Below are 22,004 nucleotides of genomic sequence, written 5' to 3' on the forward strand. Positions count from 1 at the left end.
CTATCATATATATGATAGTTTCCTGTTTTTTTTTTTTTTTTTATATGAAAAATGAATAAATTAATAAAACAATATATTTTTAAAATTACAAGATATATTCACTTTATATCAAATCATAAGATTTACATAAAAATTAAATAATCTTGAAAAAATTAAAAAACCGTTTTTTTTTTCACAAAATCGATACATTCATTAAGTGATATCCATTTTATAAAATGAGTGATTTTACTAAGTGGATTTTATATAATACTAAATTATACAATAGATAGAAAAACACAATAGAAGTTATATTTTTAGGAATTAAATTGGGTTGTATATTTTAACAGAAATAGATCTTATCAAAATCAAGAATTTACTGCATAGAAAATATTGTTGAGGCTCAATTTCAATGAATTATATGGTAAAAGGTAGATTAAATGTATTGAAATGTATTGTTGTAAATGGTATTACCACATAGTACCAATCATATTCGCAGCACCAGTGAATGGTTAATTTGCCTGAAGATTATTACAGAATATTTAATCCATTTGTAGATATTTATAAATGAATAAGTGGTTTTTATCTCACAGATCTATCATATAAAATGATAACTTCATTTTATCATTATCCAATTGTATACTTGACAAAGAAAAATTAAGCAGTTAGTTGAAATGTATCAAGATGATTTAGATTGCATTGTGTAAGCAACTGCTAGTGAAATTAAAATGTGGCAACAATTTACAGAAATTCAAGATTTTCCATAAAATGATATTGATACTCTTCAAAAATGTTATATATCAATTTTCACTTTTCTTTTAAACTTCTACAAATTTTTTAAATTCTCTCAGTTACAACTACTAGTTGTGAAAGCTCTTTTTCAACATTAATTAAATAAGAAATAAAAACAATATATAAACTATATTAGAATAAAAACATACTTGCAAAACACCACGTGTAAATGTAGACTGAATGGTTTAGCAATGATTAATACACACTGCAATATAATGTTACGCCCTGATGATATCCTAAATAAATTATTGATCAAAACAAGAAAACTACGGCTAATGCAGTATGTCACATTATTTAAATTATTAATTGAGTTAATTAAGTAATTCAAATATTTTTTGAATTTTTAAATGTAATAAATAAAGTATAACAAAATTAAAAATATGTTCAAGTATAACTATTGTATTTTATACTTTAGACCTAAACCCTAAACTCCTACCCTTGAAAAATCTTTGCTACGCCACTTGTATATTATATAAAATAATCAACCAATAATCACTATTTTGTTGATTATTATGATTATAATACATACAAGAATAATTTTTTAGTCTGAAAGTTAATGAAATAATAAACCAAATTTAAATGTAATTCAGAAAATAAATCACAAAAAATGTATAAGCTTCCTAAAAATTTGTCTTTAAACAATAAATTTATATATTAACAAACATACTTATTTTAGGATCAGCAGAATAAATTAATATTGAAACAATATTAATTTTACAAAAATTATTGTAATTATCAACTGTTTAAAATTTAAATTACATTAGTATATTACATTATATAAAATGTATAAACAAATTAGTAGTTAATAGTAGGTACTGAACAGAAATAATACAATAGCTTTTGGAGTTTTTGAGTTCTAACATAAATATTTAATTTACATGATTGAAGATTGATACTTAATAAATTTTTAATTCTCTGAATAGATTAATATACTTATATAAATTATTGTTATTATGTTCAATATTTATTTTTATTAATTATATCAATAACATTACATAAATTTATATAATTTTGAGATACAAATATTTGAATATATATAAATCTACACTGACCTATAGTCAAAAATATTTAAATTGTTAATAATAAATATACTTATACAACACACCAATTACAAACCATGTTTAGTATACTATACACCATTAAATATAACTAGTACAGGAGTTGATGTTATATAAAACTCAACAATGATAGCTGCACTTAATAATTCACTTATATTCAAAGTATATATATTTGGAACATTGTAAAATAGGTAAAATATTTTGTGAACCAAACTAGATTTTTAATTATGTAGGTCACCTTTGAATTAATTAAAAACTTAATTCATAATAAAGTTGGAATATTTCAACATATGATGTATTTTGAAAGCATTAATTTATATTTTCATAAATAAATAAACAACAATATGTAAAATCTAGCTCCAATATATTCAAAAATAAAAATATATAAAAAATAAGAGTAAAATATATCGATTGATAGAATAATGAAATTAATAATAATTAAATAACCAATGAAAAGTAAAATAATTTAACAAGTTTAAATAATAACAACTTATAATATACATAAAAAAAAAAAGAACAAGTAAAATTTATAGCACCAAAAAATTTAATTCTTATCATAACTTTGGTTATAGAAAATAATAAAATCAGTTAATACAATTTAATAATATGCATTAAACATTCTAACATAAATTGAAATTCATAGTAACAAAAATGTAAATATATATTCTATAATATTTAATAAAAAAAATCTAAATAAAATAAACTATTCTTTAGTTAATTTTTTAATATATTTGGATAAAAATTAATCATTAGATTACAATATATATGGAATGAAAGCATATCTTTCTTTTGGATACATTTTGAATTTTGATTGATACCACCAATGATTAAGCATTGCAGATTCACATTGATTACATAACACCCAAAAAAAAACATAAGGCCAAGTCTGACTTCCCCAAAGCATGATATAAATGGCCATATACATGAGCCCTTCACAAAACAAATGAGGACAAGATATTTTGTCAAATAATCCTCCTGTTGGAATTTTATGTTCATATGTTATGATTTTCCCATCTTTGTTAGTTCTCAAATTCACTAATGTTACATTAGCTAAATACTGTTGTTGAGAAGCCCACAGAAAAATAATAAGTCCAGCTATCAATTGTATATTAATATCATTAATTGAAAAGTAGGATAAATGATCTACTGAAAGTGTAGTGAAAGGTGATGGTGCCTCAGCTAAAATGGCTGCTATACAACCAAAGTAATGTATATAGCCAATAGCATAATGTGAAATATTGATTTTCGAATTTGAAAATATGCTTAGATAATGAGTTTCATAAAATCGTTTCCAACATTGAATTAACATACAGAGCATCGCAATCGTAGTCGCAGTCGCATTATAGGAAGTCTGTCGATTCTTCAATGCTATAATATCCAGGAATTCTATTACAAACTTAGGTACTGGCCCTTTAAATATAAAGGCTAATAATACTAATATAAATCCAAGTGTTGACCAAATAGCAGCGAATACATAGAAATGTTTGAACCAATATTTTGGTACTTCAAAGTAGTTAACCAAGAAATGTTTCTTATCACTTGAAAATTTACCATACCTAAATGTTTGCACTATAGACACTGGTAATTTAGACTCGATAGTATTAATTAATACACTTAAAATGACAATTGAAAATGCCATAAAAGCAAAAATAATTTTTAAAAAAGAAAGATCCATCTCGACCAATCAAAAAATGTACACTGAACCATGTAGGTTAGTTGTTCTTTCTAATAAATAAAAGAGAAACAACATTTTACGATCACATTTACAGTTAACTAATTTGCCATTTACAGTTATTTTTTTAAAACGTTTATAAGTAGGACAGTTTGATAAAATTATCACCTGATTTCAGTTTTCTAGGAATATTGCGCACGTGTATTCTGTTCGTCCCAATTGTTTTGCATTCTAACTTGAAGTTCACACAAATCAATATTTGAAATGTATGATAATGAAACAGATTTAATTACTGAAATAGGACGAGAAAAATACTGTTCGTGAAATTAAATAAATTTGAAATATTATTTAGTTACGACGTTGTAAACACTTCTTACAGATAAAGATAACAGTTAACAAATAAACTGATAAGTTTGCTGAAGTAGTAGCTAAATCATATTATTTGTTATCAACACAACATTGTTATTTTTGTCGCGGCATATCAAAACCGGCAAATAGAAAATAATATTTTTAATTATTTATATCTTAACGATCTTACACACAAATGGTTTCACGTTGTACTTTATTCTAATCAACAGGGTATTCATTTCAACGAGTATCACCGCCTTTGCTCTCAAGGTAAATTTTTCACTTATAAATATTATTTATCTGATTACATCCCATTTTGTTTATCATATTTAAGGTACCTACCTATGTTATAATTTGTACTCGACAAATAATTATATTACTATAAATTGTTACAAAATTACAATTCAATAAGTTTAGTATCATTTGTTTATTTTTTATAGATATATTAAGAAAAGTATACGTATACCTATTTAGTTCATACCTATATTGTATGTTTTTGTTGTTTACCATCACTCACAGAAGTCATTTAGATATTTTTCAATTTTATTAATAGATAATGGATTTTAATTTTGAATACTAATGAATTCCATTAGTAGTTTAGTTTTATTAAATTTACTGTTTGTTATATTAATATAATAGACATATTAACTGTATATAGATGTAAAGTATAAGTTGACTTACCTGTAATGATTTTGTATGTTTTTGTTTGTTCAAAATTTAATTTAATTGAAACACTAGATTCAACAACCTTTCTTCAATCTTATATTAATGCTATTAAAAATATTCTTATATTTTATTATAATTTTCTAAAATTATAAATATTAATTATTTTTACTTTAGAACTTTATCAAATGCAAATAAAAGTATAAACTATCCATTTAAGTAATATATTTTCATGGTATTTTCAGTTCTTGATAATAGTATTTAATTCATATATAGTTGCAACCTTAATTTTTAAGGCTTTTACATTTTTAAATAGTATTTAAATTAATTAACTAACATAACTTATATTACTGTCTTTTATTTTATGTAAAAAAAAATATTGCATGTTAAAATTAAAAATACAATAAGACATTAGAGTCCATTATCATTTATTACAATTTAATTTTATAAAAACATAATATTACTTTTGATAATTTAGATACCTATGTGTTTAATGTATCAATGTACACATGAATAAAATAGTTATTGATTATTATTATTTTTAAAATCTATATAATATAATTAATCGCATTAATGCTGACATACTTCATGTACTATAATATTATGTATTCTCAATAAAGTTTTGTGGGATAGTTTAGCCATTATTCATTTTAATATAACTAATTTAATCTGCCTAAAATGTTATAGTATAAGTTAAAATAATTTAATATTTAAGTAATGTTACGTGCAATAAATTATTTTTAATTCATCAAATAAATTATATTTTAAGCTATTTAATTGCAATATAAAGTGTTTTTATTTTCAATTTTACTGACAAATATTGAATCAAGTAATGGTCTATGTATAAATATATGTATGTACTGTCATTTTATAAGATAATTAAGTTAAAAGAAGGAAATGCATAATCAATTATTGGCTTAAATAACTAAATAATCTGTGTCTTTTACAGGTTTAAAATTCGTACATATTCAATTTTTTTATTATGATATAAAGATATTTTGTGATTTTTATATTGTGATAAAAATATTAACTAAGTCAACAATTGCATAGCTATGTATTTTTACTGAGCTCTAGTAAGGCAGCATATGTAAACAAACAAGGATCAAATATATTATTGACTAAATGAAGTATGGAAATTTGATGACCTCAAATTTAATTATGAAAGACATTATACTTATTTATAAAACCAATATATTCAAAAATCATACATTACGAACCCAACTAATCACTAACTTTTTAATTTTTACTAACTCATAATTTTATTTTTCTTCAAGTAACCAGTGTAGAGTAATTACATTAATAACTTTTCAGTATAAAATATTATATTTTCATTAAATTTATCATATTATATAACATATTATATCAGTATAAACTCTGTACTACAGAGTCTATATTATTTACCAAACTTGTATCAATAATTAAATATTTTTTTACTTTTTTCAAAAAGAATGATCAATTATTTTGTTTAATGACAATATATTCCTGAACCTAAATATCCCCCAATAAAATATCCTATGAAAACAAAATTTGAATTTGTATAATTATGTTAAAATTTTAAATTTAAAAATATATTACCAAATTATATTCTATTGATTATAAATACTTATTTTTTATAATAATTTTATCGTATCCTAAAACAAGATTACTCAATCACTCTAACTAAATTTTTACATTTCGTCTTTTATTCGGTTGAGTTCCTTAAACTTTTTGTTCGATTCTACCCCTATGTAGATCTTGTTACCTCTTAATAATGTCAATGATCTTCCATACAGTCACACGATTAGCTGCCAGAGTTAAATTAAATACTCGGTGCTATATTTCCATTGCATTTTTTTGTTCTTGAAGAGCCTTGAATATCATTATTAAAAAAAATGCCTTTTTGCAATTGGGAATGTTGGTGCTCTTCGTTTAACACATGTTGGTCTTCCTAATCACGTATCCTCAAAATAATCTATAATTGGTTGCAAATCGACTTCATTTTTTATAAATTTGTTTTTTTAGTATTTAGAATTTATGAGTTTTTCATGTACGGAAATAATATCTGAGGTGGGTAAAAAAACAATTATCCGATAACCTATTTACATCATGAGATAATTTTCCGATAAATATCTATTTTTAGTCCACTCAACTATTATTTGCAATAAACGTGGTGTGAAATGAATAAATCATCATGCATTTTAGTTTGTATCTACGATTCTTTAAAATATTTTATAAATGTATGGTTGAAATCTATTACTATAGGTTTTGGTTTTAAATTTGGTTTGAGTATATTGATTTGATGTAGTAACTACTTCAGAATAACTATTTTTAGTCTTAGTACACATTAAAATATATACAAGATGATGCTATTGATTGTACCGTGAATAAAATGCAGTTGTTTAAAAGTGTTGGATATAATTTAAAAGTTCCATCGGTAAATCACATGTCACGGTTTTCCAATAAATTTAAATTCTCATTTGTTGTAAATATTAATAATCTATTATTAAAATCATTCATTCATATTAAAATTCAAAAATACTATTAACCGAAAATTTTTTTTAAAAAAATGTTTATTACGCAGGTACTTTTAATCAAAACTTTCATGTTAGAGGTAAAATGTTGAATTAATATTTTTTAATTATTGGGATATTTTTACTAAAATGTTTCAACGCATCATTTAAAACTATTTCATTCTAATGTATTTTTTAACAACATACTTTCCTTATGATCGTTTTATATTTTCAACATTTTACTATAATAATTGACTTTATTTTGCTGTTGTACAAAGTTAAGATTTTATGTAATAGATGTAATATCAGAGCGATTTAAAATATATTGTGAACCTCAATTATTCTATGAACCATATTCATTATAACCATCTAAATTATATATACATATAAATATATAATGTCATCATAAAAAATAATGTAATTTCAAGATAACTTTTTATTTAAAATCATTAAGATTTTTAAATTAGTGTTAACAATATATAAATCAAAATTTTGACTTAACGTAAAACAGTATTCTGTGTTACTACATTCCGTCATCTAATCACATATATATATATTTTGATATTAGGTACATATATTTCTACCAATTTAATACTACCTAAGTATGCTTATAGTCACTTAAGTAAGATTACGATTGAACCAATTTGTTTTTGTTAATTTTTTTCTTACAATAAAATATAACAAACCGTAATGCGCCTATCATCAACTATAAAGAAAAATATATTTATTCGGAATTTCCGCTAGTTCGTTTTCCACCCCATGGAAAAAAATCGGAACTTCTTCTAATACTTTTAAGGCTTGCGTAGCGAATGCCCTTCTTTTCTTCTGGATCTCTTGACCAGTCTGAAAAAATAGTAAACAGTGCATGTATTCCTTTAGTCATTTTATTTCTATAATTGATTTTATCTTCTTGTTTGATGCCATTTAGTTCTCTTTTTTCCATTTGGTGTTCAAGTATTTCTCCATTATCATAACCATCAATTTCACTTCTTTTGCCACCCCAACTAGAAAATGTTTGTTTTGGTCGACCATGCTTATCCGAAGCTCGTTTGCCTCCCCAACTAGAAAATGCTGGACGTTTTCCACCATATGGATAAGTACTTTGTCTTTTTCCGCCCCAGCTCGAGAATACTGTTTTTTGTCTGCGTTTTTCTGGTGAATCTATTTTATTAATGTTAATTAAACTCGGAGATTTTTCCAATATGTCACATATGTCAGCATTAGGTTCTACTTGACATATATCATAAACTTCTTGAAAGGATATAATCTCATCGGATTTGATTTCTCGGTTAGTGAGTTTCATTAGAACTAGTAACAACCAAGGTAAACCAATTTTTACCATGCTGAAACATAAATTTTATAAAAAAAATTAAACAAATATTTCAACGTATTCGTGAAAATAATTATGATTTTTTACTTGTATTTACTATATTCATACTATATGCAGTGGTGTATTAACTTAGGGGTTCCAGACAATTTTAATTATATTCAGCGAAATATTCCTGGTAATTTTTTGTTATAACAAATGGTACAGTAGAAGTATTAAATATATTTGGATCTACGTATAATTTTCTCAACTATTCTAAAAATAAATTGTATATAACAATATAATTACATTATAGATTTTATTTAAAGCTTTAAGTGAACCTCATAAGCCTGAACATTTGAACTCAATTATTTTTATATTGACAAAACACCCGCCATTTGGAAAGTGAGGTAGTACTTCAAGTAGCAAGTTGCCAAGGTATATAATACTTGTTAACTTTTATGATATTAATTTTCTTACATATTTTATTTTATGTTGTTGATTAATATGTTAATTATTATTTAAATAGTTCATATCATACTTTATATTAATCAATTTTTATTATTAGTGAATACAACATTATTATGAAGTTGCATATTACAACTTTAATTGTAATATTCGTAATAATCTATGTTTAATTAAGAAATTACTCACTACACGTCTCAAAAAATACAAAATATACATCTTGAAATTATACATGATGGTTCCTCTGGCACTTTAAATGTGCCATAAAAAAGAATTATTTAAAAACCATATTTTCAAAACAGTTTTGGGCTGTATTTATACATTTTTTCACTTTTTGGTTTCCTAGGAAATATTTATTTCGTTTAATATATTGATTTTAATAATAACCGATTGAGGTATATGTAAGATTGTATTAATAAGATTGTATTCTGCTTTCAATTTAAAATTTCTAGGTTTAGAATTAATTGAGAAATTGATTAAGAGTAATTTCTCTAATCTAAAATAATAAAATATCTCCTGGGCGAATTTGAGTGATTCAGTTAGGTATAATATGTCATTATCTACTAAATACTACGTGTTTACAATTTTCTATTTTATCAAGATTATATTAGTAAATTATGAACTTAAAGTATTGTCAATAAACTTTTTATGTCTGGACAACATAAATTTTATTTTTATTTTTAAGTGTTCTAAGAAATCAGAATGATAGAGTTATGAATACCTCTTTTATTCCCACCGGTCTAGGTTTAACAAGGAAAAAGTTGACGTATATCACCTTTTTTGATCATCGGAGACTATGTAGACAGGTAGTTAATTTTTATACATGAAAATTTGATAAATGATCTAAACTTGAAAAATTGTTTTCTTACTTAACTCATTATTTTACTGAAAATTAATTATATCATAAAGTTACAATATTACTTGTTAATGATAATATGAAAACTTGTACCGCCTTTTATACCATCCTCTCTTATTCTATAATTGATATAATAGCACCTCCTCTCGACCATCTACTCTAATAAATATACAAATTAGGTAACAGACTTCAACACATTAAAAAGTTCCCACATTCTTACCTATACATAATTCTAATTAATTATAAAATAATTAAATTAAATATATAAAACAATTTTTTTATATTCATATATTATTTGAATTAAAAATCATTTTAAACTATAAGCGTAGACACCCAGAAAAAAAAGTAATATTTGTAACATATTTGATATGTAACTAAAGTAATTTGACTGTTTTGCTATAAATGCTATCAAGAGGAGTAAATTCCCTTTAAGACTTTTATAAAATATATCATATAATTAGTAAATTAGAGACATATGTTTTTATACTTATATTAGACTTATTTTTTAAAAAAAATGTATACAAATTAAAAAATAATAAATAGTTCAATTATTCATTTTTGTAATATTTTTTTATTTGGATGGTTAAAAAAAAAAATAGAAAATATGGTGTCACAGTAAAGATATGTAATACTTTTGCCTATACATTACGCCATCTTCGTAATTTATAATACTTAAATTATCTCAATTTACAATTATGATGTTATTAAAAGTTTTGAAAAGAAAAGTTTAAAATAATGGCGTATAACATTTTATATTCTTTAAATGAATGTAAGAATGTATTAGTTTTACAATGTTGTTTAATATTTTTGATTACTTAACGGATTATAGATCTGCGCTCATAATTTTATTAAAATGGCATTTTAAATTTAAAATTAAACACGAATAGTTAAATGTAAGTGATTTTTTATTATATATGTTGTTACCTTTTTTATAACTAGAATTTGTAAACATCAGAAATAAATTTAAAAATTATTATATATATATATATATATATCATTTCAATATGTCAGCTATCAATAATTCGTTAATATTTAAATATAACGAATTTTAATGACCGCATTATTATCATTATTATTATTTTCGCAAAAAAATAAAGAAACTCGAAATTATAAAATTTGATTTGATCTTGGTATTTCTTTTAAAATGAATTATTGTATTTATAAAATAAACATCTTTTTTTTTCATTTATCTACATATAATATAACGAATTAAAAATCAAACCTGTTTTAATAATGAGACAAATAACTTTATTCTAATATCAGTTTTTTTAAGATTTCAAATTTTCTTTACCTTTGTATTTTATCAACAGTAGAATTTTTAAACAATAAAAACTAAACATATTTCAATATTCATTTTAATTTTTAATTCCTAACTATTGTATTTATAATAAATTAGCATTTTCTTAATTTCTGATACCTAGTTATATTATATGTTTTACGTTTAATCGTTTATATTATTTTTATCACTTTCTAAACATACAATATAATTGGATATATATTTATTTATTTATTTAAATGTTAAACGCCATACTACAATTAACATTAGTATTATAAATGACAATCTATAGCAAGAACAATATATGTTAAGTGACAGGGAAGGAGAAAAAAATATATACAACAACAAAACAATAATAACAATAATTTTTTAATCAGGTTTGACTATACAAAAGAAAAATTATTATGTAAAAAGTGGATGTAACCAAAAGCTATGAATTGTTTATAGAGCGGAGCATTTTGCGTAGAGGAATATTATTATTATAGAATGTAAGATGAAAGGGAACATGAAATATAAAATGATTTCTAGTGGGATAGGGTGGAACACGAAATGATACAGAGAACAAAAGGTCTGGTGCATCAATTAAACCATTAAGAAGAGCATTGATAAAATAAAGGTTAAAAATATTAAAAGACTTGTTAGACTAATCTGTCTTATTTTAAAATAATTTGTTTTACAAAATGTATTATAATTTTGAAAATATCAAACCTTTAAATTATAAAATTATAAATTAATTTAACATTAATTTGGAAAGGAAAGTACCGTTTTATTCAAAACTTAACTAATTATAACAATTTTATTATTTACTTTCTTGACTTTTCTACAATATAAATTACCTTATCCATAAGTATTATCTAATATTTATAATTCATGTATATATATATATATATAACTCAAACCATGGCTTTGAACTATTTAACGAGTATTTAATAACTATCAAAGAAATCGTGAATAAGTATTAGTTGAAGTTTTACATATTATTTAAATATTTAATTTTAATTCATATTATATAAGAATTTCTATTTTTAATAGTTTATATGAAATATAATATTTTATTATATGTAATTTGGTTTAAAAAAAATTATATCTGTATTACTCCTGAATAAAAAAAAATATGGGTAAAATTGTGTAACAAATAAAATTCATATTTATATTATAGGTTTACTTTATCAAAATTTGCTATCAATTTTTCCGTAAAGTCAATGTACAGTTCATTTTTAGTCGCAATAACTCAAACCCAAAAGAAGATTATAATGTCTATGTTAATAATAAAAGCAACTCAGATGCATCAATAAAAGAATTAAACGTACTAATTTTCTATCTCTTTTGTAAATGCCATATAGGAATTTAAATATTTTTTATTTCTTTTATACCAATTAGTTTATTGATACGATAAGAATATAGATTTGGATGCCGAACGTTAACGATTATTTTTTTGACCATGTATTAGACTAATTTCCCTTTACTTAGTAAGACCTTTTACTACTGCCTTAAAGGCTGCATCCAAATTGGGTCCCGAATTATTTTTGATACTACACTAGTTGGGTCTCGGCTTTTTATAGGTACTACACTAGTTCCTGAATATTTTTTGGTAAGTACTATATTGTACTAACATTTTCCTTCCCGTTTTAACAGACTTAGGACTATCTATGATCTATTTAGACTACAGGTATGGTTAAAAGTGTTTTTATAATTTTTTTTTTTTTTTTAGTTTCTTTTCCATTACTTTTTATTTATTTTATATAATGATTTTAACATTTTTAATATTTTTACCAACATAATTATAATAATTTATATTTTAATGAAAAAGAAACTAAAAAACAAAAAAAAAAACTATAAAAACATTTTTAACCATACCTGTGGTCGAAATAGATCATAGACAGTTCTAAGTCTGTTAAAATGGAATGGAAAATATTAATATATAAAATTATAATTTTGTAGTTAAGTTTTTCATTATTATTCAGAAATAATTAACCCTGGTTTCTTATACTTACATTTATATCCTACGTTTGATGAAAGAATACCTTTAGTAAAATGTGGTTTCATTATTAATATGATTTAGATAAAGAAGAGTCTTTCCTAATTTAACAAATCACCGAGTTTTTAGATTTTAAATTTCAATGTTACAAAAATATTATATTTGTTTAATTAATGGAAGATATTTACGTGTTAAGTATTTAATTCAATATTAAAATATATTGAAATATTTCCAGACAATAAAATAAGCTCAATAAATAAATAAAATTAAATAACCTTAATTTAAACGCATTTTACTTAAATACCACTGAATGAAATATGCTATAGTACAATAGTATCACCAGTTAGCATTTATATTTCTAATAGTATTGTATATTCTTGAAAAACCTGATCTCATGTACTAATTACACGTTTTAAAAATATTTAGAACAACTATTAAATATGTTTCAATTAATAATTTTCTTTAATCTGGTAAACATACTTGCAAGTTTTACTTAGTGTAATTAGTTATTACATTTCTTTACATTTAAAACTCTAGTAGACTTACTATTACAATGAAATTTCCATTAAGACACGAAAATCATGTATTTTTTCATTATTATTACTATCGTCAACAATGAAAATTAGTTTTATATTATTAGGATGGTAAGTAATAGAATAGTAACTAAAAATTATTACAAATATCATTCAATGATTTTAGTTTTGAATTTTTAAATATTTTATCCATTTATTCTTAATTTATCGATAATTCATTTTCTGTACAAAAATATTTAATGCACAAATAGAACACAGAACGCGATTTATAAATCATTTAATACAATTTTATGTTATAATTTTATTAGAGTAACTGATTTTTGGAAACGTAACATAACAGTTATGTGGAAAAACACGGAAAAAATATTAATATTCAATGATAATTAAAAAAAAATACAGTTATTTCAAAAAATTAAAATTAAAATTTTTTTAGTATACTTCTTATAAAATAAGCAAAACTTGTGATTTTAACAAAATATAAATTGTTTTTGGTTAAAAAAAAAGCTACTTTTTGAGCAATTTTTCATATACTTGTGAATTTTCTTAAGCTTACCCTAAACCATTTTTTTAAAACCAAATGTTCAAAAGTGAATCACAAAACAAGTCTCTATGGCTTTTACGTGATTAGTTATCAAAATATAATGTTCAAAAATACATTTTAAAATATTACATATAAATATAGTGCTTAGATATATATGTAAATAATTTATACTAATAAACTTAAAAATTGTTACAACTTTGTTTTCATAAAATATTATACTTTTAGTTTTTATTAAAATCACTATAAACATATTTCAATAAAAGTAAATACTTTTCATTAATTGTCATTGGTTTTAAATTTAATTAAATTAACTATTTTATATAGTATAATAAAAACTTTTAATTCCCCTTGATATTTGCATTCTCTATTATTGTGAAAATTAAAGTTAATAATTAATCCGACTAGTAAAATATTTTGTTCTTTTCTTTTCGTCTGAAAAATATACTTTTTTATGCAGTGGTACATACAAGGGGGGATGTGGGGGGTCTCCCCTAGTCCCCTTAGACCTTTTTTAAATTGTATTAAATAATGTTCTTAGTGTGAGGGCATTAGAAACGAAAGAAAAAAATAAAGAAAATAAAAATTATGATTTGTTTGTAAATGATCAAAATTTATGTATACGCCACTGACTGTATATACATACATGTAGAATTATTAATTTCATAGATATCATATGCTCTAATCGTAAAGTATAAAATATCTTTATTTTATTTGATTTTATCATTCTTTCATTATAAACAACTATCCTTCTCAATATTAAGTTATTTTAGTCTTATAAAATTATCCTTATTTGCCCATATATATACATTTTTTTTTTATTAATTTATCGTCATTATAAGTAATTATACAAAATAAATTGTTAACAAATATTGAATCATATAATACTTAAATACAAAATATAAATGTAATTAATTTTTACTTATTATTCCATAGTTTAAGGATATTATACAGTTTTAATAAGGTTTTTTTGTAATTTTATATGAGAACTTTTAAAATATGATCTCATTGAATGATATATTTATATTTAATAGTTATTAGTTTAAATACATTCGTCCAAACCGAGGGTTGGCATTTTATTTCTATTGGTGTCTGTTGGAAAACTAAAATAATAAATAAACAAGGTCCAAAGAAATTACTTTCTTCAGATATAACTATAATCTGAATTGTCTAAGTCAAATAAATATTAATTTTTTTTATAATCGTTTTAAAAATGATTTAATAAAATTTAATTTATACATTAAGTAAAATACCTTAACGATTCTTCAATAATTTAAAATTATATATTATTTGATTATAACAGTCTTGAATTTAGTATCACCTAGTATTTTATTATATTATATATTTTTTGTACTTTGTTTTTTTTTAATATTTTAGCTTATTAAAAAAGCTTAACAACTCCTTGCATTATTCTCATAAATTGTAAATTTTACACATATTTGATTTTATTACTTGCATTTCTTTTAATAACGTCCTGATAAAAATCTATTAAAACAATAATTTTCAAAAAAAATTCTTTACCATATTTATATAAACATAGTTACTCTCAATATTATTTTTTGAACATAATAATCATCGAGGTTAAATGTTAACTAACAAAACTAACTAACAACTAACACTAAACAATGTTAAATTAATTCTCTGTTTGCGATCAACTTACATATTATTATTTAATCTAAAATTTCGACATGACCACTATTAAACGATCTATATTTAATTTACCGACTGATTATAATATATATAATGTTGTATCAATGGGAATCCGTTTAGTATAAATATTAAATTTTACATACCCTTTAAAGTTTTTTACATATTTATTCGTTACAATATTTTTTTTTTCATGAGCTAGAATATTATAAAATATTGTCATGTCATATTGTTACGTATTATTTATAATTTTTAAAATTTTGAGTGAAATAAGTATATTTCATTTATAAGACTAGTTGGTAACTTTTTATTTTGAAAATAGTCTATAAAATGATTAATTTCTAAATCGTATTGTGAATATATATATAAAATATATTAATAATAGTAAGTTATACCTTACCTGTATTATTGCGTTGGGATCCCTACAGCTACAGTTATCGCTACTAGGTAGCTTCCACTACCAGATCAGCTTATAAGAAATATCAAGAGAGCGCTTTAAGATATATACTGCTCAAATACGATGGGTGGCGCTGTAATATTTTTGCAACAAGTAGGCGTGACGTGTCTCACGCGTTGTCATTTAATTTTTATAGTAATGCTCATCCACACTCTTATATACGAATAAAAACATGGTAGTATTATTTTATAACGTATTTAACCGTATGGTTATTATTCTTTCAATAGGATATTGTTGTGTCATTAAATACATTCATACACCGTTAAACTGTTGAAAAATAACACACATACAGACTATTAAGTTTAATACGATTTGTTTAAATATGTTGGAATTATTTTTGTTAGGAAAAAAGAGGACAATTTGTTCTATTTTTGTACCTCGATAAAATTATAAAACTATAAAAATTAATAAATCAATAAACGTTTTTTTAATTAACTATAGAAATTATAAATACTACATGATTTATTGTAATTTAGAAACAACAAGTTTTTACTGAATTTTGTTATCAGACTCGTCTCTATAACCATAATTTGATTTTGTTGGTAGTTTTATTCCTGTAGGTTGCTTCCAACTACTTCCTCTTCGACCTCTAGTTACCCAAAAATAGTCATCATCTCCGTCAGCTCTTCTATCAATTGTTAACCACATTGGTTCTTCGACATAAAGTGGCTTTTCTAAATTTCCTTCAAACGTAAAAATTTATTAGTAACTAACATTTTTTATAAAGTATTCGTTTACAATTATTTTATTTTACAATTTGACAATGCCTATGATCTTGTACTTTTTAAAATTTTCTAATTAATAAATAAAAAATAGTTTATATGTATATATATATATATATATATATATATATATGTAAATTAATTAATGCTTAGCCTGAAGTATTATTATATTTGTAAAGTACGACCGGTTTCAAATTAAAAATTCATCTTTCAAGTATATACAAAATAAATAAAATAGTGACTAAGAATGAAAAAATATAAGAAGCAATTTACATTAAAAAAAATTGGTGGTTTTAGATAGAGATAATTTATTTTAATAAGAGAGATTATTTAAAATTAGTTATTGTTAGACATATATATATATATATATATATGTGTTAAGAAATATAAATACTTTAATTTTTAATATTTGTTATTATCTTAAATGTCATAATATAAGGTACATATTATTTTTAAAATCTGTTTATACATTTAATATATTATTGAAATACTTTTTCTCCATTTTGTTGTGTATGTTTAATTTTTCTAAAACTGAATTAATATAAATATTAATTTAATTATTTTATATTTCTAAGTCTGCATCGATTTCAAAATGCATAATATTGTTATTTTCTAAAACATTTTTAGCGAAGTTTAAACTAAGGGCAATATTTTTTAATTTTATTTAAGAAACATGTTGTTACGTATTTAAAATGTATTATAATTATATTTAAGTTTATATACACGAGCATTTTTAAAAGAATGGAGGCCTTCGTGAAATGTTTAGTTCTATTTTTTATATGTTTGATTAAATTGTTAGTAGTCTTAAAAATGATTTTTAAATTGTTTGGAATTTTAGCAAAATGTTTAGATAAATTATTTTAATATTTCATTCTACAATTATTAATAACATTATTTGGTGAGTTGTGTTTAATTTTTATTTTATACGTTTATGGATTTAAATGAATGAATACATTTATGGATAATATTTAAATTTCAATTATTTGTATGGGCTCTATTACAGATAATATTTAGCTCATGTTGATAATTACGTTTATTGAATTAGAGTAATTAGAATCACGTATTATTGTAGCACCACTTTATATAGATTTGTTTTAGTTTTTATGTTTTTTCAATTTTCAAATTATTTCAATTTACTTTTGACAACAAAAGATTTTGATAGTTAAAATTAAATATTTACAAAATAGAATATCTTTATAATAATATAATATATATATATATATATATATATATGTATAATATTATATTAATTAATCTTTAAAATATTAATTATCTTAAAAGTGATGTTGTATTTTATTCATTTTTATTTAATCTTATCCTGTTTTAAAAAATGTCTAACAATAAACAAATTATTCTGACTTCAAACTGGTCCATGTGGAGATGTTGTTCGATAGCATTCGAAACTCTTGTAGATGATACAAAAAGCAAGAGTTAAAGAAGAATAAAAAAAAATAATCAAATTGTACAAAACTTCTATAACATTAACTGTTTCTTATATCTAGTATATTATTATTTATTTAATTATATTCTATATTTGAAAGTTTAAGTTCAAATATTTTGTTGTATTTATAATAAAAATATGTGTTCCCTGTTTATAATTCTTACTTTAAAATATTTCATATAGTAGTGTTAGTAAATAATTTATATGTCTAGAACATGATGGTTGATAATTTAAGAAAATGTTTGTAAAATAATCTATCACTTCAAAATACATCATACACTTATTTCAGTTGAGATCCATAAAAAATTATGACTTAGTTAAATTTTTCAATCACTTTTGTAAAAAAAAATCGAGTTTTTTTATGATATTTTAAATTTTTTATTTACAACATAACGTGTGCAAGGCATGATTTCATAAAATTAAGACCAAGTGCAAAATTTTTTTTGGGACCTCAAAGTCAAAAAAATGTTCTAGAAAAAATGTACATAGAAAGGGGGATATTGATAATAAAATAAAATATTCATATGTTAAAAGTGTTGAATACCTCAAAAAACATACAATTTCAAAATCAAATAAAAATGTTATTTGTGTGAACGAAATACTCATAGTGTCACCAACAACGAGTAAATCTGTAAATACTGGGCTCATATAAATCTATAAATAGTTATTAGGTATCAAATATTTCCGATGTTCACACAATTTTCTATTATTATTTTAATGTGATGGTAACTGATTAAATCTGGGATGTGGAATGACAAAAATAACCAAAATTCAACTGACAATTTAATTATAAAAATATACTGAACTCTAAACATTGAAAATTAGTATTACATTTTACAAAATAAAAGTTTGTGGAATTAATTTAAAATACAATTTTCTAAAACTTACAGAGATCGGGGGGGGGGGTCCCAAAAATTGGGGACTAAGTGCAAGTGCTCCATCTGCACTTGCATAAATCAGGGCCTGAGCGTGTGCAATATATCTTATTCATCAATATTTTATCATATAATTAATTTGTATACTATATGTTAGGCCGTATCTAGAAATTTTTTCGGGGGAGGGGGGGGGAAGGCAAAACATGTATATTGTAATTTTTTTGAATTTAGATTTTGACTTTTGATATTTGGTTAAAAATAAGACTTATTAGTCTTCTTTTATTAAAATATAATAAAATCAAATAAACAAAATTACTTTGACATCTTATCACGTCAGATTTCTATATACTACGCGCGTTGGTTAGAAGTCTGTGATTATTATTATTAGACGCTATAAAAATATTTAAAAACAGTCAATGATTAATTGGATCTTAGTCATTTTTGACTGAAAACATATGTTGCTAATAAAAATAAATAATTATTTTAAACATTTGTAAAATATTGAAGAAATTTCCCGGGGGGGGGGGGGGGGGTCCAGACACCCTTGACCCCTTCGAGATACGGCCTTGACTATATATATTATATGTACACAATAACATTAAACAATATATAATCATTTGATTTATGATTATGCTGAACTTCTAAATATTTACATTTTATTCTCAAAAATGTTATACATATTTACTACTTGTACTACTTGTTACTACTTACTACTTGTACTAACTATCGGAAGTATCCTTATTTACATCATAAAATAATTATCTCCAAGTCATTATTATACATCATTAATGAGTATATTGAGTTAATTTTTAATATATTTTATGATAAACTGTACGTATAGTACAGTATATTAAAAATATTAAAAACCAGATTGCCAAACTTATTATATTAATTATTCATAAAAGTATATAAGTATGATTTGTATACCATGTAGAGAATTCATATTGTATTTTTTTTCTAAGTATTGTTTAAATTTAGGTTCAGGGCCATTTCTTCGACCCCTTGAAGGCCAAAAATTAGGATCTTCGTTTTCACCCAAAACTGCACTGATATCGGCTCGTGATATTCTTGTATCACCATTGACAAGCTGTAAAAATTATTGGTTTAATTTTTTTTTTTTTTTTTGTGGATTAAGTACATTATGGAGCAATTTAGTGGTGTCGTATTTAAAGCTTCAATAAAACATTTTGTCGTGAATCTTGTTTTGTAAACATGGGAGTCGTTTTTCACTCTATTCATACCGAATTCCAAGATTTCGTGTTGTAAAATGTTCGTAAAGAATGTGATTGTAATAAATATTCCAAGGAATTGAAATACAATTTAACATATGGTGTTCTATTACTAAAACAGGATTCCATATAATATTCCCTTTCTTTTAATTAATTTCTATTAATTTTAATTTTTAAAAAGAATAATACATTTCAAGTTACATTTGTTATTTTTAGTTGAAATATGAACTTATTTAGTATAATAACTTATAAGCTCCAATAATATTTCATAATACTTAATATATAATATAATAATAATAAATTTATCGCAATATATGTATAAATTACTATAAAAAGTATTTAAGATATAAAATCAAAAAAATCATTCGATTATTAATCTTTTTAACTTGAAATTAAAATTATTACTTTCAATACACCTATCCATTGTATGTTTTTAATGTATATTTATTGTACTTGATATAGCAAGAACAAATTAGTATTTTCACAATATTTTATACTTTTTTAGTAGTACTTTTGATTCTCCCGTAAATTTTACCCCAATTTAGTAAAAAAATGTTGGTCAACCTACCCTTAGGAAGTCCCTTTCTTTGTGCATGGTCACATATTCAGATTATTATGATTTCTGTTGTTTTAAATTATAAATTTATCTATCTGGATCCATATTTTTCTTTTATTATAATTACTGTCATTAATCATTACTTATTTATTTTGTTTATTGTACTGTAATACAAAATAATTCTAATGCCATATATTTTATAAAATGTAATTTAAATTAAAAAATGCCCATGTTAATACAAAAATAAATAAATACCTGTACAAAATAGGCGACTCCTATTAGGTATAACTTTGTTCTTGCGTCCGTGATTGCCATGGCGTCCAGTTGCGAATGCCCATATTTTCTACAGAAGCTACGTGTATTTATAGACCTTATAACCCTTACATTATATGTACATGTTCTATAGTTTGGACACACCAGGTGATCGCGATGATTAACTCTGGGATCGGTACCGATTCCCATTTTAATCTTGTTCATGACGCTATATACACATCCTTAGGTTATTGTATTACATAACCCGAACCTCTCAGTCTCCCTTTCTGTTCATGAATTTTGGCAAAAGGTTCTACAGAGCTTGTATGGCAATACGATACGTTATTTTATTATTATGTGTCCAAAGAAAATGAAAAATAAAAAACAATATTATTGTATTATATTTTGTTCACCCACTAAATAACTAATTTTTCTTTCGTAGGTCTTTTGGGAAGCCTTTTTCGTGATATTTGTCATTAACGTGTCACAATGGTGAGTAAAACAATACTTCTACTTGTAATTAATCTAACCATGTTGTTAATCGCTGTCAGCCACGTTTCGTGTAGATTATATGGATGCTTAAGCGCGCATCCCAACACTCGCTTGAAATAATAAAACATGCCTTAGGTGGTTATTATAATAGATTTTGTTGTGTGTTGAAATAGAAATTCAAATTTTGTGGAGGTGGTGACTGCCCAGAATGGTTATTGGTTCAGATCAATGCACTTTCGAGGATGGTAAGAATGTACTAAAGTATTATACCTTATTATACACATTTTTCATAAATATATGAATATTTCGATTGAAATTTAGTTAATTTTTCAATAAATATTCTGTTCCATTCGACGAAATCATTTTGGCAGTGTTAAATTTAA

The 22,004-nt window shown here is 23.1% G+C and overlaps 5 protein-coding genes across 7 annotated transcripts in view; 1 reads left to right on the forward strand and 4 right to left on the reverse strand.

The window, feature by feature from the left end:
• LOC112692414 (protein UXT homolog) overlaps positions 1-3,862 on the reverse strand; it is a 69,886-nt gene extending 66,024 nt beyond the window's left edge. The window contains exon 1 of the mRNA XM_025567086.1: positions 3,667-3,862. The gene's annotated coding sequence lies outside the window, so the exon portion shown is untranslated. The remainder of the gene's footprint in view (positions 1-3,666) is intronic.
• On the reverse strand, positions 2,549-3,652 carry LOC112692409 (polyprenol reductase). The gene has a single exon (XM_025567080.1). It carries the CDS (start codon positions 3,499-3,501, stop codon positions 2,581-2,583), a length of 921 nt encoding a protein of 306 aa, XP_025422865.1. The 5' UTR covers positions 3,502-3,652; the 3' UTR covers positions 2,549-2,580.
• A 115-nt stretch (positions 3,863-3,977) lies between the features above and the next one.
• The window catches only part of LOC112692412 (COMM domain-containing protein 4), a 35,942-nt gene continuing 17,915 nt past the window's right edge, over positions 3,978-22,004 (forward strand). Inside the window, exons 1-3 of one of the 2 annotated variants that reach the window (XM_025567085.1) lie at positions 3,978-4,116; positions 21,572-21,621; positions 21,795-21,866. In XM_025567085.1, coding sequence (XP_025422870.1) covers positions 21,619-21,621; positions 21,795-21,866 — 75 coding nt within the window. In that variant the 5' untranslated portion in view covers positions 3,978-4,116; positions 21,572-21,618. The remainder of the gene's footprint in view (positions 4,117-21,571; positions 21,622-21,794; positions 21,867-22,004) is intronic. The other variant, XM_025567084.1, reaches the window with a different exon arrangement.
• LOC112692411 lies at positions 7,471-16,118 on the reverse strand. Of its 2 annotated transcripts, none has more exons than XM_025567082.1 (2): positions 15,998-16,118; positions 7,471-8,341 (listed from the first exon to the last, which is right to left on the reverse strand). In XM_025567082.1, exon 2 carries the CDS (start codon positions 8,338-8,340, stop codon positions 7,723-7,725), a length of 618 nt encoding a protein of 205 aa, XP_025422867.1. In that variant the 5' UTR covers position 8,341; positions 15,998-16,118; the 3' UTR covers positions 7,471-7,722. The 2 variants fall into 2 exon arrangements, with proteins under 2 accessions (XP_025422867.1, XP_025422868.1); XM_025567083.1 differs by lacking the exon at positions 15,998-16,118 and adding an exon at positions 8,416-8,508.
• Positions 16,487-21,223, reverse strand: LOC112692415. Its single transcript, XM_025567087.1, has 3 exons — positions 21,133-21,223; positions 20,020-20,179; positions 16,487-16,737 (listed from the first exon to the last, which is right to left on the reverse strand). Exons 1-3 carry the CDS (start codon positions 21,190-21,192, stop codon positions 16,544-16,546), a joined length of 414 nt encoding a protein of 137 aa, XP_025422872.1. The 5' UTR covers positions 21,193-21,223; the 3' UTR covers positions 16,487-16,543.

This window comes from Sipha flava, unplaced genomic scaffold (assembly GCF_003268045.1).
Source record: "Sipha flava isolate LNK unplaced genomic scaffold, YSA_version1 73_pilon_pilon, whole genome shotgun sequence".
Taxonomy (NCBI): Eukaryota; Metazoa; Arthropoda; class Insecta; order Hemiptera; family Aphididae; genus Sipha; species Sipha flava.

What these genes read in the sequence shown, in the direction of transcription:
- LOC112692411 (XM_025567082.1), bottom strand. Translation starts at nt 8,340, where the DNA reads ATGGTAAAAATTGGTTTACCTTGGTTGTTACTAGTTCTAATGAAACTC.
- LOC112692415 (XM_025567087.1), bottom strand. Translation starts at nt 21,192, where the DNA reads ATGGCAATCACGGACGCAAGAACAAAGTTATACCTAATAGGAGTCGCC. An exon ending in GAGTCGCCTATTTTGTACAG is followed by an intron (nt 20,180 to 21,132) that starts GTATTTATTTAT and finishes TAATTTTTACAG; the next exon opens with CTTGTCAATGGTGATACAAG. An exon ending in CAATATGAATTCTCTACATG is followed by an intron (nt 16,738 to 20,019) that starts GTATACAAATCA and finishes TTACGTTTGAAG; the next exon opens with GAAATTTAGAAAAGCCACTT.
- LOC112692409 (XM_025567080.1), bottom strand. Translation starts at nt 3,501, where the DNA reads ATGGATCTTTCTTTTTTAAAAATTATTTTTGCTTTTATGGCATTTTCA.